This window comes from Citrus sinensis, chromosome 2 (assembly GCF_022201045.2).
Source record: "Citrus sinensis cultivar Valencia sweet orange chromosome 2, DVS_A1.0, whole genome shotgun sequence".
In the NCBI taxonomy this organism is placed as follows: Eukaryota; Viridiplantae; Streptophyta; class Magnoliopsida; order Sapindales; family Rutaceae; genus Citrus; species Citrus sinensis.
Window position 1 is genome coordinate 23,270,744 of NC_068557.1, and position 27,613 is coordinate 23,298,356.

Consider the following 27,613-nt stretch of genomic DNA (forward strand, 5'->3'; position numbering starts at 1 on the left):
ACCAATATTGAAACCCATTATAAGGCTCTTGCTTCTACATCCACTAAAGAAATGAATTTATATAAATCAATTGAAGAACAGCTTACAGCCCCATCTAGCTACTTGAAATCTCCACAACATACTTATTTGGTCAGAATAAGTACTTGCAATAAGGCAAGAGAAAATGAACAATCATACACAAAAACAAAGGTTATATAAGAAGCCTGTTGAAATAATAAGGAACTTATCTTATCTTTTTTCTTTTTTCCTTTTTTTATTTTGAGAGTATATGGTTCAAGACAATTTCTTCATCATCACTCTCCTTCTCCTTCGGTAGTTGCTGAGGACATGTAACTCATGGCAAGAGAGGTTTCATCACAAGGAGGCGCCATCGATGTTGATGCTTGAAATTGATGCTTGCAAGCTTGGCAAGTAACTTGCATGATAGTAGCACTGATCTTCTTTGTAGCTTGCTCTTTCAAAGCTAGAGCCTTTTCAAGTTCAGATTGTGCTTGTTGCCTAATCCTTTTAGCATTTGCAAACTCAAGCTCGGCCATCTCTATCTGCCTCTTGGCTTGCTGTCTAGCCTCTTCAGCATATGCCTTTTCAGCCATGGCTAACTTTAGCTGCTCGTTAGCAAACTCTTTCAATTTTTTTGCTTCCAACGAAGGCTCGCAGGCAGTTGCATCCGAACTGATGAGCTTATTTGATTCACTGTTTTCGCCGCCGCTGTCACTTGACCCAATAGAAAGCTTCAAATGGGTTGCATAGTTTTCATACGAAGTTCGTGTTGCATTGGAGTTCGATGATGATGGTAGCAGCTGAAGCTCAAGATTGTGTTCTTGTTGATGATCAGAGATTGAAGCATTGCTTCGACTAGAGTACAAGAAAACGGGCTCTCCGGGCTTTTGCAACGGCAGTCCTGGCAAAGCTGGTGGTATGCTGAAATTGGCATCACTCGATGGACTTGTACTTGAAGCAGTTCTTGATGAACAAGCCGGCTGAGCATGCATTGCCTGCGATTCAGGCTGCTGGACTCGCCGCATAGTGCAAGCATCTTGGTGTTCAATGAAACTTTCAACCCTATAAAAGACAAAAAAAAAAAAGAAGAAAGAAAAGAAAAGAAAAGGTTGATTGAAAGTGATGATGGAATTTTCTTATTGCTTTTAATAATCAAATGACCAAGTAATGGAATGGAAGCAATAAAGATTTTTCAGGCTAGCACATGTAGGGTTACCAAGAAACAAACAATATAAAAATGATTAAAGATCTGTAGAATAGATTATGCGACTACGTTTACTATAAATATTAAAATAAAGTAAAAGAGATTATGAAATGGGGTCTGTTTGTGCAAATGCGACTGTTTAATTTGTTCTCTGTGGAACTGGCTTTTATATGGAAACTGTTAGAATTATTTAGAAATAGTCATGCAGCTAGTACTGCCCCTTGAACTTGGATTGGCTGGCATATGTAGATCACACCACACAAGAGGCAAGAAAACATGAGGTCCAGTGTACTAACGAAAATCTTTCTTGGATTTAGAACAATTAATTACTCTAGCTCCTTTAAAGATAACAAAACAGAAGCTTTAACTTAACTAAGAGCCCTGGTGAATCGAGATTTTGGCACGATTTCGTTAGGATCTTAGGGTTTGATTGAAAGAATAAAAAAGGGGATAAATTTAGGAGAAAGAGAAGGACCTGGAAAACACTCGGCCACAGTCACAAGAATGGCCTCTAGTACCACAAGTTTTGAGATGTGCTTTGTAATCAGATTGAACAGCATATCCTTTATTGCACTTGTCACAAACCCACTGCTTGTGGTTGCTGTGCTTCCTTCTAAAGTGCTTTTTGATACCAACAAGATCTCCCAAAGCATGACAAGGGTCATGGTGCAAGCAGCTTGGCTCTGGACAAACAAAAACCCTCTTCCTCACTTCTTGTGTTTCTCTCTTCAGCAACTTCCATGGCACCTTGTGCCTTCTTCTATGCATTTGCAGGTTTTGGTCTCTTTGAAACCCTTGGTTGCAGATCTCACATACATATCTGTCTGATTCTAACAAGGTCTTGGGTGATAAAGAAACCACCTCTGCATCCGGATCTATGCGTGTGTGTGTATAAATATTATATATATATATATATATATATATATATATCAAACAAAAAACGAAAAAACAAAAATTAAAACTTGAAAATTCACCTTATTAGAATTGAACCCATATACGATAGAAAACTGAAAAAGAAACCTACCTGGGGTGCCTGCTGGTTTTCTTTTCCTTTTGTTATGAATAGCGAGAGCACCATTTTCTGAAGAGGAGAAAGGATCAGAAGATGAAGAAGGAGCAATAATATTGATGTTGTTTTCTAACATGGGGTTAGAATTTTTGTTGACTAGCAAGGCGATACTACAAAGTGGTGGTGATGCAGGAATAGCGGCCTTTGTTTTTCAGCTTTACTGATAAAAAGAACAAAATGGGTGGAGAGGAAGGGGGGAAAAGAGAAAGAAAAGAAGAAAGCGTTTTTTTTTTTTTTCCTTTTCTCACTTTAAGTTCTTTTCACAGAGAGAGAGAGAGAGAGAAGATGAAGAGGGGGAGAGGAAGCAAAAGCTCTTGCTTTCTTTCTGCAATCAGCTTTCTTTAATCTTTTAAGCTTTTAAGCTCTTTTAAATTAAAAATAAAAATTGGAAGCTTTTTTTTTTTTTTTTTTTCATTGACTCCTCACCCTTCTTCACCTTGTTTTAGTGTTTGTGAGGCTAAGTAAGTAGTCCAAATTTTTTATTATTTAAAAAATAAAAAGCATTTGTTATTTTACCTCAACAAATACTCTACAGAGAGAGATGCTGTAGCTGACCCAATCAGAAAAGCTTGAAACTTTAAGCCCAGTCCCACTCTCACAGATGGTATTTGGACAGAAACAACAAAAAAACATCCATTCCCATAAGAAAACAAACAGTCATTATTCAATCACACACTGTATAACTTTGCATGTATAACTGCAGGCCCAGTGTCACCTCTCTCTCTCTCTACTCTACTCTACTTTTACTCCACTGCACGTGACCTCACTTCCCCCTCACGTGACCTTATTCCCCCTCCCCCCTCCCTCCCTCCCTCTCTCTCGAACTCAAAAGTAAAATCTCAAAATGATGAGTACTAGCTTACTGCATTTGTTTAATCATTATACTGAAGTAAACCCTGATTAGTTTTTTTCACATTTTCTTTTTGAATTATCGGCTTTTTCAAAAGGTAAAGGAAGCACGATTAGTCACTTTCAAGAGCGATGCAATCATTTCTTAAAACCAAAGAAAACGTTAACAAAAAAAATATTTTACTCATGATTTTCATTTTTTCCGTTGGGGTAATCAAATCTAGGCACATATTGCCTCGTACGTTTGTTTCTCTAGATTAGGCTTCAATTTTTTTTTTTTTTTTTTTTGCGGTAATTAAACTTGTAGGTGATCAATGGAGAAAGAAGAGAAAATGAGTAAATAATTTTGGGGCCAATTTCAAATGCTTTGACAATTTTTTTGTTTAAACATTTTCTTTTTTGCTTTAGACTAATTAGCAGTATGGTTGGATTGTAATTGATTATCAAATAATATTGTTACACTTACAATCTTATAATGTAAAATTTGTGTGTAACTGTGTGTGAATTTTGATGCTTGGGTCCTCGCATATATATCTCCTCATGGAAGTAAAATAATAAAATGAATAAACCACTTAACATATAACAATTTTTTTTATAGCGTTGCACCATATGTTATGGTTGTTTCTCGAAGATTGCTTAGTGTTAAAAACTTAATTTTATCCTGATTTAAATAGGAAACATGAATACAAGTGGATTTTGTAGTCCAATAAGAAAACTTGTATTATGAAAATTAAGGATGGGTAGGTTGGAGTCCCATCACGAATAAAAAGTTAAGGTTAAGATTTTAGTTCCTTTCTTATTAATGAGTAGTTTATTAAAATAAACAAGGTAAAATAAGAGCCACACTCACTAATTTATTAGAATCACCATCAACGTAAAAACATTTCATTGGAATGATTGCAATAATAATAATGATAATAATAATTATAAATAATAATAATAATAAATATCGTCCTAGATTTTATCTCTAAAAAATTTTCTCCGTTACTTATGCTGTTAGCTATTTTAGTGGGGTCATTGCCAACTACATCTTTCATTTCTTTCCAAATGAAAACTATTTGGCTTTTCCGGTTATAAAGAATAGAACATTACTAATTGGAAGCCTTCATATTCCTCTCCTATTATATTGCTAATAGAAAATACAAATGCTCAAGCACAAAAGAAGTAATTGCTTCAAGACAACAATAAGAAGCTTCACTGAAGTTACTACTCATTAAGTACCGCAATTTATTATTATTATTATTATTATTATTATTGGTTGTTGCCCATGAGAAGAAGAGAAAGATTAAAGAAGTTTCATAAGTAGTCTTAACTCTTGTTATAGATACTTCTATGGTACGGTATATTAATACTTGATCGTATGCGATATTCATGTTTGACCTCTGTTGACATTCACAGTGAAACCGCCGATGATTATAAAGTTCATGAAAGAATATTAATTCTATTCACATACCCAAATAGTTAAATAAATAAATTAAATATTTGACGATTTTATAGTTTTTTTTTTTAAAAAAAAAAACGAATAATTAAACAAAAAGTAGAAGATGCTTATACCTGATGTCGAGCTGGAAAGAATGGGAAGATGGGATTCCCACACATGCTGCTGAATCGAAAAAGGTAAGTAGGCGGCAATCATCCCTCCCAAGTGCTGTAGATTCCAAAATCTAACAAAGTTTTTTCTTAATCCAAAATTAGACATTGAAAGCAGCCCCCATTGGAACAGAAAAAAAATTGTGTGGACTTAGGCTAAAAGTTCAATCAGGTTATGCTCATTTCAATGTGGCTTCAACTTTACTCTTCAAAATTCACCCATTTCTGGTGAAAGCAACCAACATCCAACAACACCATAAAGTTTGTCCTTGTAATATTTTACTGTCACGTCCTATTTAGTTACTCATATAAGGATCAAGATTCCACCTAATCAATGTTTTTTTTTTTTTTCTGAGTAAGATATTAGGTCTTTATTGATCGTTATTTAAAAAAAAAAAATTAAAAGAGAACAAATTTTAATAGTAAACAATTAATAATGCATATGCCACGAGTAATTTTTTTTAATTACATGAGATTAATATTGATATATTTACAATTAGACAATTAAGAGAACTAGTTTTACATTAAATTTTATATAGTACTGCTTAGATTTTAACAATCTCTAATATTTGAGGGAACGTATGCCCTATTCATATTTTGAAAGGGAGAAAATTGCCTCCACCAAATTATTTTTCATATTATACCACAATCAATTCTTAAAAGTTGAAGAGAGCTAAAATTATGAGAGAGTTTTAGTTTCCTTCATACATACCAAGTATATTCTTAATCGTCTAGGCTCTCTAAAACTGCATACTAGTTGAACAACAATCTATATCATTTGTGGGAAGATAGTTGAGCTCCCCGTCTACAATGATATGTGTTTTCCTCTAAATATTAATGAAGAGTTGATTGAGTTATTTGAAATTCGAATATTTGATAAAATTAGCTTAAGGAACTCTTAGTCAAATGTAATATTCGAAAAACAAATCTGGCTAAAATATATTTTCCTTGGATGATAGAGGTTAGCTTTTCTACCAAAGGGAATCATATCTGTTTGAATAATGGTTGGTTATTATTGCAACTATTTATAACGCCCACAACTTCAGTCATGTTTGTTAATGATCCTTTTTTTTATTTTTATTCTTCTCTTATTTTTATGTGACACGCCAGCTTCTGCTTTTGTTTGCACAAATATTATTCAAACAATAAAAATAACAAGATTCGGATATGATTTTTTTTATTTTCGTAACCAAGAGGAGATTAATTTTGAGAATAATTATGAAAAATCCGAAACATAATTCATGCATCCCTCAATAATGTCATGATGGGCTCTGCAAAGCAATGGGGCCCGTTGTCATTGCACTGAAACCTGAGGCCTTTGTCTGGTTTAGTTTTGTTGGTATCCAAAGACATGAAGTCATCCATAAATTGTACTCACTGAAACCCAAAAAAAATCAAGAAAAAAAAAATTATAAACAAAAGAATTAGATTACAAGATCCCATGACAAATAATATATGAATATATATATATATATTCGCTAAATGCTCCACACACAAACACCAAAGCGTTGGCTTGCATTTGCGGCATAAATAGAGAAGATTTGTTTGTTTGTTTGTTTCTCTAACCTTCATGGAACTTTCACTTTTGTTTTCTAGGCAATTTTTGGTTGTTTGTTTTTGAAAGAAAGGGAGAGAGAAAAAGAGAGAGGCTGACAATTTGTTTGGTGGGTAATGTCAGAGGCTCTGAAAAGCAAACGTGCCTTGCGTAATAATAAAAATAAATAGCCAAAAAGATTTAAAAAAAAAAAAAGAAAAGAAAAAGGTTACTTAAAACTTAAAAGGCCAAAAAAAAAAAAAAAGTTGTAAAAGGAGGAGGACGATAAAGTAAAAATAAAGACAAGACAAAATTGCTTGGTAACATGATAGCCGAGTTCCCGGAAAGTCAATAAAGTACCCTTCAAAAGTTTTCAGCTGATCAAACTTCACAGAGACAAATATACCCCATTCAGAGACCCTTATTTTAACTTGTGTAAGAAACATAAACCACTCCTTTCCCAAAAAAGATAAAAAAAAAAAAACCATAAACCATTTTCCTATCCTCTCTATCAAAGATTTGCAGCAGGCTTGGTAATATACAGTCCGGTTCGGTTTAGGTTGAGAATCGAACCGAAATCAAAACTGAAGTTTAAAATAGTACCAAAATATTTCAGTTCGGTTCAAATTGGTTTTGTTTTATTTAGTTCCCAATAAGTTAAACAATCTTGATTCATTCAACAATTTTTTTCAGAAAAAAACCCAACAAATCTAGTAATCCCAGCTCACAAAATAAATATAATTAAGGAAAAAAATAATTCAAGGAACAACAAATGAATATATAAAAAGACAAATATTGCTCAACGCAAGTTACACAACTCACAACACGACGGCAACGGCAGGCTGGTGACGACACAACCGACAACAAGTGGGAGGCGAGGCTACGAATAATGAAAGCCAAGGCTGCAACGACACTAGTGCGACAGGCTAGCTGAGGCGATGATGATGATGATGATGACAGCGAGATGAACGGCAGAAGGGATGGCTGACGAGTAACAGTGGTGGATACTGTGTGCCACTACCCGCGCGAGTGAGAGTCTGAAAGAGAGAGAGAGTGAGATGTGATTGCTTAGATTTAGATTTTAATTTTTAGATTCTTTTTTTTTTTTCAGTTTACTTGTTTATGTTTTTAATTTGAAAGAAAGATTTTTAATTTTATTGAAAAAAACTAATCGGTTTATGGGTTCAGATTGATATTGAGTCGAATCGAATACAAATCAATTGGATTTTTAAATTATGATTTGTTTGATTTTTGTCCTTATAATCAAATAGAACCTAGAAATTTCAATTTCAACCGGTTCAATTCAGTTAAAAAAAAAATCAAACCAAATATGCACCTGTAATTTTCAATCTAAAAGAGTTAAGAATAATGTTAAACATCTCAAATTTTTTATTTTAAATTTTATAATCATTAATTAAGTGATTGATAATTTTTTATAAAATTTAAATAAATTAATTTTATTATCTTATCAACTAATCGATAAATACCATATTATTTGAGATAATTTTTTTTAATAAAAAAAATTAAAATATATAACATTACTCAAAGTGCTAATACCCATTGACACACCAAAGACTCACTTTTTATCTTAATTTTAAAATTCTTTCTTTCAGTGTTTTTGTTGGATCTGTAAATAACCAATGGGCCTGCATCATGGGCTGGAAATGGGCCAGAAGAATGCGGATCCTAAAGAAAGGTGTGAGATCTCAGATGCACCCTATATGTTCCTAATCACAGCCATTTTCTCCAGCTTTAATTGTTCATGAATCATCATGACCTTGATTGACATTCCAAATTCGATTCTACAAGCAATCGCAAGCCAAAAAGGCATAAATTATGATGAAGAGAAAATAAATCTAAAACTGGATGCTCTTTGATGCCGAAAAAGTATGAATCAACATTCTTTCTTGTATTATGGCTTTATTATTTTGCACATTGTATATGGGCTATGGTAAAGAAGATAGATGTACAATCTCTTGCTCGCACCGATTGCAAAGAAAAATATGGGGAATTTCCTCATTGTTAGGAATGCGAGCACACCGTGTGTGCTGCCAAACTTCACAAATATCGCAAGAAACCATTCTTTCACCATCATCCTCGTCAGCACCGCAAGCACATTCTACAACACAATTTACCATCCCATTTTCATATATTTGGCCATAAACAATTCCTCTCTCGCTGTTGCTTCCTTCAAAAACAATTCTTCTACCCACTTCAACAAACCCACAAACCAAATCTGTGCCAGTGGCATTCACATTCACTATTGATTCGATCACGAAACTCCTCAATCCCCAATACAATTCTCTAAAGTTCCTTTGCACTTCTAGCTTAAGCTCATCAAATGTGGCATTGTTCTTTATTGTGACACATTCGTACGGCTGCATTGCGCTATTGTTTCGTCCTCCATTTGGATTTTCACTGTCTCTTAATATAACCGTGCAATAGAGCTTTAATTTCCCTTCCAGGTCCAATCCAGGTTTAGTAGAAGAAACCTGGTCTCGACAACATTCTTTAACAAAGTATTTGGTGTCAAGAATTATCCTGGAAGCCACTGATATCCCACTGAAAATTCCTGAGCTCGTTGCCGGCTTTTGATCATGCAAAATAAGCTTGTACAAAATGCGCACGTCCTTCATCAATTGAGCCACTGAAATCTTGTACCGAGTCTTTGTCTTTGAATTGCCGAGCACCAAATCCTGTTCAGGAAATACATTGGAAATATCTTCCAAGCAATACTCAAGAACTTTCGTCACAGGATTCAAGCTGCGGCGAACCAAATATTTCCCCACTATGTGGTTTCCAAGAGATTTCAGCACGAAATCTAGCAATCCTGTGTCACCAACATAAGAACGAGCAACATCCCTAACTTCTTGCCTGGAAACCCACCTGGATTCAGCTCTTTTCAGTGATTCAACGATCACTCGAGTAGCCATTTCGACTCTCTTGGCAGACCATCTACAGTTAGTTTCCACTAGGATTCCAGGATTGTAAGAACCAAAATTACAATTTTCTTTCGGAAGCCTGGACTTGAGGTCCAGCAAGAAATGGAAAAGATCACCAAGCGTGGCCAAAAAATGGTCCGATAGTGTCTGATATCTTGTGAAAATGAGTGGAATGTCTGGATTCAAATGTCCGAGGTGATTAAGAAGCAAGCACAGAGGCATGCCCCGCATTGCTTCTATTGCTTTTTGGTACATGGGTTGAGTAACACCAAAGCTGCCACGCCCAAATTTGTAGCCCCAATGACCAAACCATGACTGGCTATATGCAACTACATGAAGAAGCCTCAATTCCATGCCTTTCTTCCTTGAAATGTCATACAAACTCACTTTCCTACCATGTAAATGATTATAAATTTTCATCAATCTTATCACCAAAATGATAAAAAAAAAAAAAATTCATAACACCACGATCAAACCTTGCTTGTAATCCACTACACAAACGATCCCAGAAATCCATGATCTGGTGTCCGGTCAAGTCCGAACCCGTTTCAACACCATTGACACACAGCAAATGCCCGAACCCGTTTGAGTGGAAAACACCATGCATGGCATGGCCCTGTAGTTGCATTAAATTCGACAACATACCAGCATCTTCACCTTCATTGCCTTGGAAGTTTAAATAAGCAGCAGCCATGTTCTTTGAGGGCAAAATAAAATGATACTTCTTAATACAAACCATATGGTGTCCCCAGCCTGTTGTATGATTCAAAAACTTAAGTGGTGCGACATAAACAAATGTTCATAATGAAATAGAACACTTAATATATAACTATTAATAAAGAGAAATAATATAAGAAATGCAAAATATACGGACGGCAACAATATTAATTAAAGAATTAGGACATCACCAACGTAGCGGCAGTGCTTGCATTGATGATCCATTGACGCCTCAACTGGTTCCTCGATGACAAATAAAAAGACATGGAATGGAGGATGGCCACGGACTTCAAGTTGAAATGACCAACATGGCATTCCAATACATAAATTTCTGTGTATTTGTCCAAATTCTAGAAGAGCTTCCACGTTATGCCTAAATGCCTCATCAAACTCAACTGGGTAACCATTGTCACCAAATTTCTTGAACCTAAACACCCTTGATTCTCCTCTCTTCCTCTTCTTACTGTCAAAATTCGACATCCCGATAGAGATTAAAGAAGAAGAAAGAGGAGAACAAAATGAAGCTAAAGAATCAAGGGAGACCTTAGCCTTAGATATAATGGCTAGTACTTAGTCACACACTTAGTGCCAAGAAATTAATAAAATTGGATAGGAACGAAATGACACCATGCATCAATCTTATCAAATTGAGATATGGATGGGTCACTATTTGCATGAGTTCTTACAAAATAGCCTCCCATGCAAATCTATCGTGCCTATGTATGCAATGACATGCATTTTTTAATTTGATAAATGGTATCATGCTTTGATCATGCTACCATTTGACCAATTTAAATCATTTTATGGCCCGGAAAATTCTGTGGTCAGCTGGGTTATGTTGATTTATTTTTTAAGAGAATGATAAACGCAACACTTCTTGGCTAACTACTCGACGAAAATAAAGTTTTTATTATCAAGTTTTCGAAGCTTGTTCTATGAATCACATACATTACATTAATTTAACGAATTTTCTGAAATTCAAAAATTAGTTTAATAAACTAACTAACGAAACAATAAAGAGAACTAATTTATAGAACTTTCTTTTTCGATAACTTGGTCGTTTTGTTTTGAAAGAAAGAGGCTGATCACAATTTGTCTTCCGAGTTCTGTTAAGGTTTGAAAAGCAACGAGGCTTGAGTAAGTCGTAAAGTGGCAAAGGCTCTACTTTAGAAGAAATTTTACTATATATTAGAGATTTTATATCACAATCTGATGTGGAACTACGAAATAATAATATTAAGACATATGGCAATAAAAAATTTAAAATATTTTATAATAATTCCCTCTTTTCATTATCCCCAAGATTTTCAAAGTAAGAGACAAAATATTAAAATATTTTGTAATGGCTGCTGGTATGGGTGTATAGAATTTTTTTTTTTGGGGTGAATTGTTAATTAATTTAATACCAATTTAATTTGCCTAAAGAATGAAATTAAAGAAAACAATACATAATGCACCGAAAAAAAAAAGCAATATAAGTTTTTGGTCATTATCCTTGGTGTTGATTTGGCTTCAAAATGGGGCTGGAACTGTAAATTGAATTTTCCACTTTGCCATTCGCCTCTTCCCTAAGGTTCAAGGAATGAATGAAGCTATGATTGTACCCGGATGGAGATGATGGTCTCCCTTTGATGTCTCCAAGCTGCCCATAATAGAATAGAATGGAATAGATAGACGAAGCAGCTAATTAATTTGAGTTATTTAAAGGAATGGGAGGTGTAGGATCTGTACGTATTCCCAAATCGAAGCTTTATACCACAAGATAATGGAATTTCATGAGGTTTCCCCAACAAGTAGAAAGAGCAACAACAGTGGAAAAATGATGCAGTAATTGGAATGTTTGACACTAGAATTCCAGGAGAGTTTGAAAGTTTTAATAAAAATGGCAGCACTCATATTTCAAAAATCATCTTCCGTCAACAGAAATCTTCTCCTTCCTTCGTAGTGTAAAAATAAAAATAAAAATAAAAAATAAAATCATCTTCATCAATTAAAAAAAAAAATCCAAATGAACATGTTTAAAAAATGGCAGCGACTAGAACAAAGATGATAGATAAGATTTAGGGGGGAGAGAGAGAGAAAGAGAAAGTATAAGATTTAGTTAATTAGGGGGGGGGGGGGGAGAAAAATTTAAGGTTTGTTACTTTCGAAAATTAAAAATTTTTATATCAATTTTTTTTTTCAGTTTCTATTGCCACATGTTTAGAAATTATTAGTAATTAGTATCATATCAGATTATGACATGAAACCTCTAATGTACTATAATATTTCTCTTAGTTTAGACTGTTTCATTATTTGACAGGAGTAGTGATATTTGAATTTCTGGAATAATTTCACAAGCCCCATTTTTTAATTAAAAGTAAAGAAAAATAAAATAAAATTAGCAAACGTCTTAACTAACTCGGTGATGGTTTTTTTTTCTTTTTTATCAATACTCGACAATGAATTAAAAGGTATTTCATTCAGTAATGTCGTCAATGTCATCTTAATATTAAATTAGGCCAAAAATTAAAAGAATTTTAACCCATTGCGACAAAAGTAGGGAAAGGGACTCATAATCAGTCAAGCAAGGAGCTACCAAATTATCATAAGAGCCGGGCATTACGTGCATATATGTATGCAGTTGCAAGAATCACACAGGATGCAAAGGATTTCAGTTTTCACGATCATAGGCAAATCCTTATATATGGGTTACAACGTGGGGAATGTGCACGCGTATAATGATAGACATCACAATGTTTTAAAATAATAAAAATTAAAAAGCAATTAAAAATAAAATGTTGTTTAATACAATGATTAATTTGGTGATGATGTTGATGCCTCAAAAAAATGAGAGAGAAAAGGAAAAAAAATAAATAAAAAGACATGTTTATTTTTATTTTGTTCGTAAGGATATTTTTGAAGATAGATATAATAAATTAAAAAGTTGGGGCCATTGAGATAAATCGAGAGTTCAAATAGATTGATTGGTACTATTGCCACCCCTAAAAATTCTTCATAAAACCCCGCTTCATAAGATACTCGTTTGGTTATTTTTAAAAGTACAACATCTCTAATAACACCTATGTCATTTTGTCGTTGCCACCCCAAAAGTTCCTCATAAAACCTCGCTTCTTAAGATACCCCATTTGGTTGTCTTGAAATATACAATATCTATAATTACACCTAATTTATTTTGCTATTGCCCGCCCCGAAAAATATCTCATAAAACCTGGCTTTTTGAGATACCCCATTTGATTATTTTGAAAAGTACAACATCTCTAATAACGGCTATTTGGTTTACTATTATCACCCCAAAAAGTTCCTCATAAGCCCCGGCTTTCTTAAGATACCCTATTTCGTTGTTTCGAAAAGTACATCTCTAATAACACTCATTTTAATTTCAAAAATAACTCTGCTCGTTTATTTTTACAACAAAATTTCAGAATATATATTTTCTCCCTCTAGAAAGCTGTTGACACTTTCACTTTCTACATGACTTCCCCAAATTTAAACAAGAACAAGAACTCCAAAAAATTATAAACATCTAGAGTTATTTTCCATTTATTCTTCAACCTCATCCTTCTCTTTTACATAGGTGCTTCTTTGAAAAAAAAGTAGTTTGATACAAGTTTAAATACTGCTTTGTTATTGAAAATCTCTTGAACAAGACTACTTAATTTTGCAGGACATTGAAGAAATGAGGTTTATTAAGACATCTTTTGCGTTTAAATATAATTTCTTTAGAGTTAATATGCATCTGCGTTGAAGAATTGGATGTAAAAGGCATCTTGCCCCCACACCACCCCACCAAATATAATTGTTAGTAGGGTTAAAATAAAGTGAGGGATTTTTATAAGAAGTTTGTAAGGTAGAAAAGACGTAATTAATTGATGAAAGAGAAGATATGAGTATGAAATAGATTGTTTTTAGAGAATAAATTTTGGTAATTTTTATAGTGAAAGTAGAAACAACTTTCAGATAAAAGCAGGAAAAGGAAAAAAAAATCTCATTCTAATACTTTTGATTTTAAAAGAATAGGATCATAAACATATTTGACATGTTATTCGTAGAGAAATTATCTAATAAGGGATTTCTTATTTTGTTAAAGTAAGTGATAAACTGGAAGGTAAGGAAAAAAAAAGTATGTTAATGTAATGGGTTTTGTCTTGTAATGTATTAAAATTTATATTATATTTCTTTTAATTTAGTCCTAACCACATATGAAGTAGAAAATCCTTGTTAGAGGTGGACTCATAATAAATTTTTGTTAAGTGTATATTCACCACAATAAAATACTCATATATGATAGTCATTACAATCAGAAAACTAATCATACGTGATATAAATTTATTAGATAAATATTCTAAAATTATATTGTTGTGAGCTTTTTCTTGCAAAAAATAAATAAATAAACTAGTACAAAAGAATTGTGTGTCTTTGTTTTAGACCTTTAAAAGTTGTAGAATGGATTTAATCATTTAAAAGGAGTCAATTTTTTATAAGGCTTGGAAATAAGACAACCTTTTCATTACAACTAATCAACAATCTTTAGTGACCTTTAAATCTCGAATAACTTATCCACAAAATCTCAATCAATTGCATTATATTCTTTGCTTGTGTTTGACTTTATGAAGAGTCCGATAAGAAATGCTTGCTTTTTTGCTTTCTTTTCCACAACACTTCAAAAGTTTCCCAATGTAGAGGAATTTTAACAAACTCGGAAAGCCCATGGTGGAAAGGCATGATGCATTGACACCAATGCCCACTATTTTAACCACAAAGCCTATGAGGAACTCAAAATCCATTTACAATCTCAGTGGTAAAATATGTCTTGTCTATAAGTTTACTAATTCAAGCCCAACCCAATATTATATATGACTTTCAATGCTTTTCAACATATTTATTGTAGTTTATTTGATTAAATTGATGTAAAATTTATTTAATTTGAATTTCTCAAAATATTTTTTCTTATAAAAAACAAAATAGATTTTTTTTTTCAATTGTTAGAAGCTCTTTTTTTTTTTTAGTTATTGTAGAAAATTTTGCTGGTAGTAAATAAATTCTTTTTGACCGATAGAATTAATACATAATTTATCTTATACAAATAAATTTAAATTTGTATTTACTCTTTTACTTGAAAATATTAAAGCACCTATATATAGTATATCATTTAAGGCCTTTGAATTCCAATCCTCCAAGGTAAATTTTTATCATTCATATCATGAAAATTCAGCTCAATCGATTGCCCAATTTGGGTTTCCACCCTTTTGAAATTATTTATTGCTCAAAAACAATATACCAATAAATTAACTTTCTATTTGAAGAATATTATATATCTTACCAAAAAGTAAATGACAAAATCCGAAAACTAAACAACATTTTTTCGATTGCTTTTGAACATTTAATATTTATTGATCCAAAATTTCACCGTAACAGCTAACAACTCTCCAATCTTAATCCAACTTCAGTCAAGCAAGAAAAAATATACATAAAACAATGGTCTTATTTGACTAATTGATTGGAATACCATGGATGTCCATGTCATGAAAAGATAAAAATCCCCAAATTTGTCAATGATGTTAAAAAACAAAGAAAAAAGAATTAAGTGGGCACCTCAAATTTGCTAGGGAAAAAGGATAAGAATTAGCCCCCTTTTGTCTTTGTTGCTGTTTGGCAAATAGGATATGGCATCTGTGCCCTACAACACAATACAACATTGCTTTTCAGATAAATAGATAATAGATAAACTCTCTTGGATTTTCTTAATTTTTTTTTTAACAAGTTGATAAAATAATAAAAATGAAAAATAAAAAATGAAAAAAATATATAAAGAGGTATACCAAGGCTTGACAGATACATATTTTTAGGTCTCTCTCATTCTCTTTCTTTCTCACTCTCTCTCCTCTGTCTTTCTCTTTCTTAGGTTTGTTTCTCTCTCCTCTCTCTTCTCTCTCCCAATCTCAAAGGTTTCTCTCTCCTCTCTCTTCAGAAGGGCAAAACCCTAAAGAGCCGTTTACAACACCCCAAGTAAGTTTTTTCTCTCTCTCTCTTTCTTTATCCTCCTCTCTTTCTCTCTCATCCGCCCTCTTTCTATAATTTGAATATATGGGTCCTTTTGTACTGTTAAAACTTCCATTTTTATACCTATTTTTTTCTTTTATTTGTTTGTGTTCTTATTTACATGCTTACATATTTGGAATGCTATTTTCTGACATGAACATGCTAAGATCTATGATTTTGAGTCTCAGATTCGGGGGAAAAATGTCTAATTTGTAGAAACTTTTCAATTTTGGAGGCTATATATTGCAGATCTGCCGATGGGTTTTCATTGGGGTTCTGTTTGGTTACGGGGAAAATGTGGGAAAATAGGAAGTGGTTTGAATCTGAAAGATACCGTTTTTCTAACCGGAGTCTATTTGTTTGCCATTTTTGTTCATTTGGGATCATTGAAGTTTCCATTTTGTTGTGGATCCAAGAAAATGGAAACTATATTGACATTTTTGGATCTCCATTTTGGCTTTCTTAAGGAAATGCAACTTTCATGTGGGTGAAAACTGTTTCCTTTGGCTGATTTTTGTAGCTATGGTTTTTTTAAATGCTAATGTTATGTTGGATCCGAGTTTGATAAATATTTTCTTCTTGGATTTCACTTCACATTTTAGAACTTTATTTGATGTCTTGGCTTTCAAGCCTCTGTTTTCTTTTGCATTTTATTAATATGAGGCTGACATCTTCAATGCTAGATCTGTTAAGATTGTGAGAAAATCTAATTTCTTGCACCATATTGTTGCTGTAAATTTGTAGCTTTTCATGGATGATGATGCGTTGAACATGCGCAATTGGGGTTACTATGAACCGTCCTTTAAAGGGCATCTCGGTCTGCAGCTCATGTCGACAATGCCTATGGTAGACCGAGACACCAAGCCTTTTCTACCTGGTCGGGACCCTAATATTATGATTGGTGCCAATGGTGCCTTTCATCCTCGGGATTGTGTGGTTTCCGAGGCATCTATTCCCATGAACTACATGAGGGATAGTTGGATCAGTCAGAGGGATAAGTTTTTGAACATGCTACCTTCGAATCCTACTTTTGGGGTTCTTCCAGAAACTTCTGGAGCTCACTCCTTGCAAATGCTACAGCCACCACCCAATATGTCAAGGGATGACAGATTGGCCCCTGATAGAGTGGCACCCGACAGAATCGTGCCTAAAGTCGAAGAACCAGTTGTCAAAACTGAAGGTGCTCCACTAAAGAAAAGGCAAGGTGGGGGTGCCTCAAAAACACCGAAAGCTAAGAAGCCTAAGAAGCCCAAGGATAATAATGGCACTGCTGTGCAGCGTGTGAAACCGGCTAAGAAGAGTATGGATGTCGTTATAAATGGGATTGATATGGACATCTCGGGAATTCCTATTCCTGTCTGCTCATGTACTGGAGCTCCTCAGCAATGTTACCGATGGGGATGTGGCGGTTGGCAATCTGCTTGTTGTACGACAAATGTGTCAATGTACCCTTTGCCAATGAGCACAAAAAGGCGTGGTGCAAGGATAGCTGGACGTAAGATGAGTCAGGGGGCATTTAAGAAGGTCTTGGAGAAACTTGCAGCTGAAGGGTATAATTTTGCCAACCCAATTGATTTGAGGACCCACTGGGCTAGACATGGTACCAACAAGTTTGTGACAATCAGGTAGATTTACATTGCCTGTACCAGTAGTGGAACCCCTTTGGCATTTGGTCTGTGTCACCTGTATATATTTCTGTGGCCTTTTGCGGGGACTTGGCTGGTACTACTGGTACAGGAATTTGCAGTCGTGGTACATGTTCTTTTAAATTCAGACATATGGGATCTTGGAAATTGTTGTTTAGATTTCTTTATGCTTTTGTTATAAGGGTAACAAGTAATTTCTAGTCACCAAGAATTAGAATGTGGATGAGTTTTTATTTCATGGATTTTGGATAACATCAATTCACCTTTCATTTAATCTTTTCAAGGGGCAATTTTCTTATGCCATCTGTTCTTTTACTGAGCTGTGAGATTACATAGTTTGATTCTTTTCTGGTAATAGTATCTGACGTATTTAAGTAATGCATAATTCAATTTCACGTGGCATTTTACTGTGGTTATTAAGTGCACAGATTTGGTCTCCTTACCTTATTATGATGAGTTCTTTTTAAGTAAGAAGTTTCGAAAACTTTTTAGAATGCAATGTTTTAATTAGCATCAAACTTTCTTAGTGGAGTTCTACTGCAGAACAATTTTGCATTTAACCATGCTTGGAGTACAGGTAACAATAATCATCTATAGACAATTATGAGCCCTTAGATCTAATCATAAAACATGGTTGGGCATTTGGCAGAGATAGGAAGAGTCCTGACATGATTTAACTATTTTGCAGTCTATAGAATGTTCTTCAATTTTATATAATCTCAGGGCATCTGATGTAATAATTATTTGTTAGTCCCTAGTCCTTGCTGTATGAGCCATCTTTTGATGAAGTATCAATACTGGCAGTTTCTATATCCCTTGGACCTCAATGCCCCATCTCTATCATTGTTTAGTAGGTTGAAGCAGATGCTAATGTGATATGGAAAGTGGAAACTATCTTTGGCCTTATATTATGCTGAAACCTTAAAAAGTAAATCAACCAACCAAAAGTTGAACATTCGTGCTGCTTACTTTTTTTGGAAATGTATGAAGTGTCACCTGTAACTTCAAAGTCTCCAGTGCAGCAAATTTCATTTGTGACATTGGGAGCAAGATCAAGTGGTGAGTTTTGGTCTAATGAATCTTTTGATGGATAAATTAGTTGCTAGGTAATTGGGGATTATTTTAACTACTTGCTCAGGCATTGATAGATGTATTTTTTCCCTTCACTAATTTCAGGTTAGTCTACTCAGTTCTGAGATTTTTGCTAGTCTAACATTAATTTTTTTTTTCCATGTCAGTTCTGAAATTTGGGAGGTAGTCTAATATTAACATATTTTTTTCACTTATACTTGTTATGTCTTTTCTGAATGTATATGAATCTTTGGTGGGGCCTATACATTTCTCTTCGTTGGCATTATGATTATCCATCCTGTGAGCTTTAGGCTTGGTTTCAGCCATAGATAAGGGAAACATGCTGTTGATGTCGTTAAGTATTTCTAATTCAATGATCTTGAGGCAATTTTCAGTGGAATGTTGAAATATCGGGAGTCTAGGAGATTATTATATCAATAGGTCATGTTTTTGTTGGACGACTCAGCATGGGGACACTATTTGGCCAAGTGTCCTTCTAATGCTTGCTGATGAAATAATCCAGAGGTGCTTTGAAGGTTGGAATAGGAGTTTATTGATCGGTTAAATCTTTGCCCTATAGTATTTATGCTCTGCTGTATGTCTCCCCTTGGAGGGCAGAACGTAGGTAACTGTCTTGGATGTCATTTCTTGAGATGCTACTGCTGGAAAGATGCCAATGACTGAAGTTTCAATTGAGGGGTCTGCGGATATGCTACTATTGTGTGGTCTCCTTTCAGAATGGGAATTATCCTTCATATTTTGTCTGGGCTTTTAGTAATGCCAAATTGACATTCACACTTGGATTGGTAGTGTAGTTACAGGATAGAGGTGTCAATTGGACTGGCTAGGAAGCAAGGCTGGATTCATACAAATTGACCAGGACCTATCAAGGGCTTGGCATTTTCATCCCTTCTTTGCGGGGGTTTTATTTTTATTTTATTTTCCTTTTTTATTTATTAAAATTTCAAACAATCCCTCAAAGTTGCATCATAAATATTGTCAAATAATTTCTGTTGATTTTTTTGTTTTATTTTTGAGAAAATTAATTAATTTGAATTTTATGCTGATTTTTGGATCATAAATACATAGGTATATTATTGTGAAATGCGCTTGTGTACAGCTCAAACTCAGAGCCCAATTCCACTTTCATATCCACGTTGACTAATCAACATCGTGCGGTACAATAACATTGTCTTCAATCTTTCTTTCCAAAAGTCAAACGTAAGAATTTTTTTTCTCAAGAAAATAAAAAAAGAGACAATTATACACATCATTTTTTTTAATGTGTAAAATTATCATATATGGTAAGTGGTAACCTGCATCCATATATCATCTCAATCATTGCAGCCAAACCAGCATCAGAGTTAATTGATCAGCATTCGGGGCAAAAAGCAGAATTAGACAAGAGATATAAGAAAATAAGATAAATACTAACACTTAATAATTTCTAATAGATTTTTTTTTAAAAAAATAATCTATACAATGACCTGAAGTATGTATGAAGCTCCTCGACGGGAAAATAAAAATTAGCAAAATAATCCAATTAAATGACCTTCGTTGTTAAATCAAAACTACTAGAAAAGAATTAAATCTGGAAGATCATTCTTGTACGCAGGTACAGGTACAGGTACAGGCACAAGGGGAAGTATATTTGCAGAGTCCAAAAATGGATTATTATTATTTCTTGTTTCAAAATTTTGATGATGATTTCCTTCATTGCCCTCATCAAAAACTTCCCATTTGTCTGTTATTATTGTCGTCAAAGCTTTATTGTTATTATTATTCTTCAATTTCTCTTGTTCTTGATCACTCACCGCTATGGCGTTTTCTTTTTCTTCGTCCGCAAAATTATCAAAAAATTCTTTGCTCTCTGTATCTTCATATTTCGTCTCTGCATCTTCTTCTTTGCCCTCTGGATTAAACCCATCAATGATTCGCTTGAGATCTTCAATGTCTTCTTCAGGAATCTGGATGACTTTGGGTATCTCCATCATATTCAGCACACCAAATTCTCTGCAGAATTCGAAGTACGAAGAAAGTTCTTCGCCCTGTTCTGTTGCCTTTTGAAGAGCCTTAAGCGCCATTACAACCTCAGGTTTCTCCGCTGAGTAAATTCCCAAAAGAACCCTGGCGACCCCACTGCAAATCCTGCTATACACGTCGTATATTTCGATTATCAGACAATCCATAGCTTCAAGAATCAGAGCCACCCTCATGCTTTTAGATTGTGGCTTGATTTGAAGCAACAAGTCCAGCAAAGATTGCCATTTTTGCAGCTTAAAAATCTCTTGTACCATCGGTGCATCGTTGCGTCTGCTTTGTTGTTCATACAAAAAGGCAGACCTATGATCAAGAAACGCATAGTAAGCGCGTATAAAGTTATTGAATCCCCATGAAATGCTAGGCCTCGTATGTCCATCTTGGAAACCGGAAAGATCAAATGGCAGCCGTCCGATCTTTTGCACGGCTGGGACCTTACAACAGAAGACACCATGCATGAGAATCAACCCTTTGAGCGCAACAATCCAGCTTTTGGTCTTCTCCATACGCTTGGACAAGGCCCACACAAGAGGTTTCAAGCTAGACGGCGTCGTTCGGATCCATGCAAAGACTCTCTGAGCGTTTCTGTAATCGACGTGCAACTCATCGTGGCTTGTGGCCTTGATGATTGCGGCTTCGAGATTAGGGTTACGGTATGAAGACTTTCTTGAAAAACTGGCCGCCCAGATGCTGTTCTGGTCCTTGAGAGCACCGGCGGCTCTTTGCCATAGCTTCATTTCCTGTTGTTTTGCCCCCAGCAGCTTGTCCCATCATTGCATTTTCCCTTTTTTAGATTTAATTCCGCTTCTTTTTCGCGTCTTGTTTTGGTCTTTTTTTAGGTAAAGAAACTAATTTTCAGTAATTGGACGTGTAGGTTTATGAATGCCAAAAATTGCCGTCCAAATTAAGCATATTTATGATCAATTCTGCTGTACGTACCACTAATTATTTAATAAATTAAATTAGTTGTTTAATAATTAATTTGGGAAGAAACAAATTAACAGTTTCATGATTCTTGTTTCATGGTTATTAATTTACAGATTTAAATAGCTCTTATTGTTGACTTTGTCAGTCATGATTACCGTTTATAATTGTTTTTATGATTATTTGTTTTGATGATTATCTGTCGTGCACATGCTCAACGTACACGGTTTTAAATACAAGAAATATTGGATTAATTGTTAAGGAACACGCTCGGATAAATAATTTCTTGAAGAATAATCGTGGCTTATCTTTTGTTGGCTTGTTGCGACGGTGATCATAGGAGGATTTAAATAAAACAGATTACATTTCAACGTGACCGCTTTGTTGGAGGAGGCATGCATGCATGTTATAGCACTTGTTATGGTCTAGCAATCAAATTAAAAGACAAATGAATATTAAAACGCATTTAAATTAATAACCAAAATTACAAATAAAAAACAGGTTTTATTCTTTATAGCTTTATATCAGAAGGTCATAGCGGACATAGACTGGTGACCAAACAGAAACTAAAATAGACCTTGACCAAACACAGACTTAACTTAGACCCTGACACCTGCAAAGAAAGAAATAAAATAAAAAAGACTTCGCACAAAAACTTTATTCTTGGCTAGGCAAAGTAAAGCTAGACTAAATAACTTCAGCTAGCTCTTACTTGGACAAACACGACAAACACTAGATAGAAATCATCTGCAAAACAAGACACCCATACATTGACTCATATATAAGGTCTAGAAAATCATGAAGCCATGAAATTCATTGACCGATGAGATCGAGGATGATATGGTGTCGTTTCTTTGATGATGTTTAGTTCTTTTGTAGCTCCTCCAGCAGCGGAACGATCTTGGCCATAGTGAGTGGCTTTGTGTAGCAAAGATCAAGACCAGCTTGCATGAAAACCTCCCTCTCAGTCTCTGAGTTGCGAGAAGTGACCCCCACAATTTTGCTTTCAACTTTCATGGCTCGCATTGCTTTGGTTGCCTGTTTTAATCATACCGCAAAGGAGATATATAGGTCAAGGCATGGCTAACTTGATCTTTTTGGGGAAAAAAAAATTCACATTATTGTACCACGATTCTTACCGTCGAAACATAGTTCTTAAGGGATATGTAAAGTTAATTAGCTGATTGGGATCTTATTATTTCATTTTTATCATCCTCAATGGCTTATTTTTCTATCAACAAATTAATATTGAATTCACGTGTACGTAGTCATTAATAATCATTTGTTCAAATTTGATAGATTAAGTTCATGCACAGTAATTTGAATCAACAAATTTTCTTAAATATAATGCAAGTCATCAACACCTTATCATATAAAAAGTAGTTTTGTAGCATGGCTATGACTGGTCTATTTCAATATGAATAAAGTTTTAAAAAGAAGTTATTTCCAATAAAAAATTAAATAAAAAAAATTAATAATAATATCATGGTACTAATTAATATATATACCTCAATTCCATCCATGACAGGCATTTCCATGTCAATGAACACAATATGAAATTTGGCCCCAGTACGGAATAGATCAACTGCTTCTTTTCCATTTTCAGCTACTTCAACTTTAAATCCAACAGATTTCAAAATCATTGAGTGGATTCTGCGAATCATTGGATCATCATCAACCACAAGGGCAAAGTAAGGCCTGTTCTTAGACACAGGGTTTTCTGAGATCCTCGCTTTCTTTGAACTGGATGCACCTTCTGCTCCAATCATCATTTTTGCAACTTAATTTTCTGCAGGGATAAAAACTAAATAAATCAATACATTATAGTAATCTTCTTATCAATGCAAAAAAATATAGTTTCAGTCATGCATGAGCTTGTGTTTGGAAGCAGTCATGATTTAATGGGATGATGATGTATTAGCTGAAAAAATAATTCAAAGTGGTGCATATAGCTATTTTAAAGGGGGGAGAATTTTAATCTTTTAAGTAAATACAAGTACTATGTTGATGCTAAAATGATAATTATCGTAGTATGGAGAACATATACAATGAGAAGATTTAAATAGCAAGACGTAATAAGAACTCAACAAATAGAAGCTAGTTTGAAATACCTTATTGCTTGCTTAAGAATAATACTCTTTGCAATGCCAATATCCACAGCTAGTTAGGGTTTATATAAGTAAGAAAAGGTGATAGCTTTCTTATCTTGCATTTAAGAAAGTAGGATGTATTTAGATTTTGCAATTTGTAGCTAGATACGATGCTTATTGTTTAGCTAATAACTGACAATTCTTATAAGATTGAGAAAAAAGGTCGTTGAAAAAAGAATGTAATATGAGATATAGAAATTTAGATTTTATATCATTTAAAAATTCTATTGAGATATGGAAAAAAATTAAAAAAAAGTTATATTTTTCCGAAAGTTCTGACAGAACTATTAAAAGTATCACATCCAGATATGCAATTAAGAGCGCAATCTATTCTGCAGATTCGGACATACTCATTAATCGTTATCATGTGCCGCTCACAGTTTATTAGTAGATAAAACTGTGGTCCAGTATATATTTTGACTGTCGTTTATCAACTCTTACACGACTATAAAATGTTTAATCAACACGTCAGACAACCCTTGCGTCAATATAACGGTATAATCGAAAAATTGTACAACTTTTATGCTGGCGTAAAGGATTCAAGGGATTTAATATTCTTTTTAGAAAAATAGTTAAATTTTCTTGAAACAAAATAATTTAAATTTTCTTGTAGCAATATAATTAAAAAGAAGTCAATGCTAATCTTCTTTATTGCTTTTATTTTATTTTTTCTCTAATCTACGATAGAAATAATATATTCTCTCACTTAAATTTAGTTAAACACATTAACATACACATTCTTTTGTACATGTTTTTTTAAAAGTAAGAAAATAAAAATACTTGAAAACTACTCGATCAGGAACTTAATGTCGGTTTATATATCTTTATTGGTATAATTTCTATCTTTTTAGTTTTTATACCATTTTTATATGCATTATAATCTTTAATAACTAAGATGGTATAATTTAATATTTTATAGTTTTTTTCTAGTATTGACATGTACACGTTACTACTATTACAAATATATTAAATAGCCTAGCCCATACATTTATTGGGAAACCCTAGCTAAGTGCAGTTAAAAAAATTTTACTCTCCTTTCAAACAAGAGCAATGATTCTCCACCTTAAAAATAAGGTGAGGAGATACACACCACTCGACCTTTTAAGGACTCTACTTGGTTCCCTCTTCATACTTCATAGAGTCTAAACCCTAAGAAGCAAAACAAAAACAACAAACAGCAAATGCGAGAAATTTTACTCAAAAAGTAATTTTCCAAGATATTAACTACGAAACTAATACACTGCACCAACGCTTAGTTCTATATACAGAATGCAGCTCATATTGACTTTATTTCACGGATAGACAAATTTACAATGTTGATGGTGCCATATGCTTTGCCATAAGCCTAATAAGGGCAATTTTGAAATTGTACCGAAATATTTTTACATTTTAAAAGGAAGATTGACTGTTTCCTTACTAAAATTAATATACGCTACTTATTCCTTTACTGTTTTCATAATACCCAATAACCTTAATTATAAAATATTACCCTTATTTTTAAAAATATTTTTATTCATATTTACTACAAGTTAAATAAAATATGTAAATTGAAATTAAAATAAAAAATTTAAATACTAAAAATAATATATATAGGTTTTGGTGTGAATAAAAAATTAACAATAATATATTTTTCTTGTAATTTTTTATTTTTTAACTTTTATTTCTTATAATAAATAAATATTATATATTTCCAATATCAAATATCAATTAAATAAACCATTTACTCCTATTTTCTTTTTATTTTTTTGTGCCAATAGTATTATTGAATACTATAAAAATAATAAGGCAATAAGTAGTACATATTAACTTAAATAAAGGAAATATTAAAAAACTCACATTTTTAAATAGGTTGTATATTTAAAAATGAAGTCTCATCAGCGAATCCAATAGCTTCTTAGAAGATATTAGTCCAACAAAATCCAGAACTTGATAGGAAACCCTTTCAAGCCAGGATTCGGAATAGCAAAATTTTTCTACATAAGGCACTAATCACCTCGCTACTCTCTTGATTTCTCGCTCTCTTATATCGATCTTCTAATTTTTCCATCCTTGTTGAACATTTGGTTGATCACGGATGGCTTTTACAAAGAAAATACTAGCTTTCTTGCTGCTGGCAACACTTGTTCGCGTGTCTCTTGGTGCTGTTCACAAAGTTGGTGACGCCGCTGGATGGATTACATTGGGCCACATCGATTACAACCAATGGGCTTCTTCCAAGAACTTCCATGTTGGAGACACAATCGTATTCGAGTACAATAACCAGTTTCATAACGTGAAGCAAGTGACCTTCCAAGATTTTCAATCTTGCAACGGAGCCTCCCCCATAGCGACCTTCTCCAGTGGCTCTGACTCTATCACCCTCAAAAGGCCAGGCCACTACTATTTCTTGTGCGGTGTTCCGGGACACTGTAAAGCAGGACAGACACTTGACATCATGGTTACTCCAGCTTCTCTGCGCCCAAGTGCAAGTCCATTATCAGCTCCTAATTATAGTTCATCGCCATCGTCATCGGGCTCAGCATCTTCACCGGCACCTTTGCCGAACCCATATCAGAGCAATGCTTCTTCTCTCCAAGTCCTTTCGGTTTGGCCTGCTTTGATCAGCCTTGCAATTTTTGTCATTGGTTTCGCATACTAGGCAGAATTTACACTAATTTACCTTTATTTCTCTTTAATTAGGTCTTGTATTAGCTTTCTTTATATTCATCGCACCGACGTGGTAACTCTTAAATCAATTAATTATAAAAAGTGAGCAAAATCAATAATTTCTAATTCTTTTGTTGGCCAAGCACAAGGCGGGAGATACATTTTGTTTCTTCCAGTAAATCTTTTAAATTAAATCAAAGTTAATCGACAATTTCCCGCGAACAAAAGATACAGAATTTTCCTATATTGTATCTATGTTCTGTTAAATACGTGGAAAGTTTATATATGAATGAAGGTGATTAATATATGAGTGGGAAATTTATATATTAAATGTGGGGGTACAAACATAAAGAGTACTTAATTTGGAAATTTTAATATAAAGAAGAAGAATTTATGTATGAATGAAACTGATTGATTGAAAATATTGATTAGCAGGGAGAAGAAAGTTTTGGATGCTCATTCAATTGGTATATACAATTTCATCCATTTGATTCTTGGATAAATAAATAAATAAATATTAAAATAAGTATAATTAATCAAATGGGCTCTAATTTTTTTATATATTATTTAAAATTTAAACTCACATCCTCATAATTTATGTAGAACTTAGTATTTTTTATTTATTTTAAATCACCAATGAGGTGGTGGGTTAGGCATAGACCCCTACCTGTAATATAAATTAGCAAATGATAAAATACATGCGGAGAGGGATATATGTAGAACTTAGCATTTATTTTTGTTAATTAGAAAAATTTGATTCACCTATAAGTTTTTCAGTGAAAAAACCAACGGTCTTTAAAGCGCTCCAAATAATAATAATGTTTTAAATCCAAAAGCTAATTGAAAAAAAAATTAAGAAAAAAGTATAGAAATGGGAAAATTAAAAATTCCCTCTCTAGATTGGCTGAGAAACACTTACCCTAAACTGAATGAAACTGCTACACACTTCCTCCTACTTTCAAAACATAACACTCTTCCCCAATGCTAACTTCCCCTACTACAATCTGCTTACTTCTAGGAAGAAGTCTATAATGCCATTAATTCAATTTAAGTAACTTTGAACTTCAAACAGGTGAAGAAATGGAATATCTCTAAGTCAACACTTGAATAAAACTGTACGAGAGAACCCACCCATAAATGGAAACAAAAACCATATTTTGAAAATAAAACTAATTCACTTCATCTATCT

The 27,613-nt window shown here is 33.6% G+C and overlaps 6 protein-coding genes across 6 annotated transcripts; 2 read left to right on the forward strand and 4 right to left on the reverse strand.

Moving 5' to 3' along the window:
* Positions 1-39: 39 nt before the first annotated feature.
* LOC102616078 (zinc finger protein SHOOT GRAVITROPISM 5-like) lies at positions 40-2,736 on the reverse strand. Its single transcript, XM_025093034.2, has 3 exons — positions 2,229-2,736; positions 1,680-2,079; positions 40-1,062 (listed from the first exon to the last, which is right to left on the reverse strand). Exons 1-3 carry the CDS (start codon positions 2,347-2,349, stop codon positions 294-296), a joined length of 1,290 nt encoding a protein of 429 aa, XP_024948802.2. The 5' UTR covers positions 2,350-2,736; the 3' UTR covers positions 40-293.
* Positions 2,737-8,192: 5,456 nt separating this feature from the next.
* On the reverse strand, positions 8,193-10,384 carry LOC102621636 (PHD finger protein MALE STERILITY 1). Its single transcript, XM_006492242.3, has 3 exons — positions 10,097-10,384; positions 9,665-9,941; positions 8,193-9,579 (listed from the first exon to the last, which is right to left on the reverse strand). The coding sequence occupies exons 1-3, from the start codon at positions 10,218-10,220 to the stop codon at positions 8,193-8,195; spliced, it is 1,788 nt and encodes a 595-aa protein (XP_006492305.2). The 5' UTR covers positions 10,221-10,384.
* Positions 10,385-15,735: 5,351 nt separating this feature from the next.
* On the forward strand, positions 15,736-17,876 carry LOC102616365 (protein BASIC PENTACYSTEINE2-like). The gene is made up of 2 exons (XM_006492227.4): positions 15,736-15,914; positions 16,692-17,876. Exon 2 carries the CDS (start codon positions 16,698-16,700, stop codon positions 17,574-17,576), a length of 879 nt encoding a protein of 292 aa, XP_006492290.1. The 5' UTR covers positions 15,736-15,914; positions 16,692-16,697; the 3' UTR covers positions 17,577-17,876.
* Positions 17,877-19,419: 1,543 nt separating this feature from the next.
* Positions 19,420-21,680, reverse strand: LOC102621931 (putative clathrin assembly protein At1g25240). The gene has a single exon (XM_015525136.3). The coding sequence runs from the start codon at positions 21,439-21,441 to the stop codon at positions 20,239-20,241; it is 1,203 nt and encodes a 400-aa protein (XP_015380622.1). The 5' UTR covers positions 21,442-21,680; the 3' UTR covers positions 19,420-20,238.
* Positions 21,681-22,153: 473 nt separating this feature from the next.
* Positions 22,154-23,412, reverse strand: LOC102622226 (two-component response regulator ARR22). The gene is made up of 2 exons (XM_006492244.3): positions 23,137-23,412; positions 22,154-22,666 (listed from the first exon to the last, which is right to left on the reverse strand). Exons 1-2 carry the CDS (start codon positions 23,398-23,400, stop codon positions 22,493-22,495), a joined length of 438 nt encoding a protein of 145 aa, XP_006492307.1. The 5' UTR covers positions 23,401-23,412; the 3' UTR covers positions 22,154-22,492.
* A 2,304-nt stretch (positions 23,413-25,716) lies between these two features.
* Positions 25,717-26,543, forward strand: LOC102622523 (mavicyanin-like). The gene has a single exon (XM_006492245.4). The coding sequence runs from the start codon at positions 25,853-25,855 to the stop codon at positions 26,414-26,416; it is 564 nt and encodes a 187-aa protein (XP_006492308.1). The 5' UTR covers positions 25,717-25,852; the 3' UTR covers positions 26,417-26,543.
* Positions 26,544-27,613: the final 1,070 nt, after the last annotated feature.

Excerpts from the sequence above, each read along its gene's own strand:
- LOC102621931 (XM_015525136.3), bottom strand. The coding sequence starts at position 21,441 with ATGAAGCTATGGCAAAGAGCCGCCGGTGCTCTCAAGGACCAGAACAGC.
- LOC102622523 (XM_006492245.4), top strand. The coding sequence starts at position 25,853 with ATGGCTTTTACAAAGAAAATACTAGCTTTCTTGCTGCTGGCAACACTT.
- LOC102622226 (XM_006492244.3), bottom strand. The coding sequence starts at position 23,400 with ATGATGATTGGAGCAGAAGGTGCATCCAGTTCAAAGAAAGCGAGGATC. Across the intron at positions 22,667-23,136 it reads CTGTCATGGATGGAATTGAG|GCAACCAAAGCAATGCGAGC; the intron begins GTATATATATTA and ends TGATTAAAACAG.
- LOC102616365 (XM_006492227.4), top strand. The coding sequence starts at position 16,698 with ATGGATGATGATGCGTTGAACATGCGCAATTGGGGTTACTATGAACCG.
- LOC102616078 (XM_025093034.2), bottom strand. The coding sequence starts at position 2,349 with ATGTTAGAAAACAACATCAATATTATTGCTCCTTCTTCATCTTCTGAT. Across the intron at positions 2,080-2,228 it reads AAAACCAGCAGGCACCCCAG|ATCCGGATGCAGAGGTGGTT; the intron begins GTAGGTTTCTTT and ends ACACACGCATAG. Across the intron at positions 1,063-1,679 it reads TGTGGCCGAGTGTTTTCCAG|GGTTGAAAGTTTCATTGAAC; the intron begins GTCCTTCTCTTT and ends TGTCTTTTATAG.
- LOC102621636 (XM_006492242.3), bottom strand. The coding sequence starts at position 10,220 with ATGCCATGTTGGTCATTTCAACTTGAAGTCCGTGGCCATCCTCCATTC. Across the intron at positions 9,942-10,096 it reads CAAGCACTGCCGCTACGTTG|GCTGGGGACACCATATGGTT; the intron begins GTGATGTCCTAA and ends ATCATACAACAG. Across the intron at positions 9,580-9,664 it reads TGTAGTGGATTACAAGCAAG|GAAAGTGAGTTTGTATGACA; the intron begins GTTTGATCGTGG and ends TTTACATGGTAG.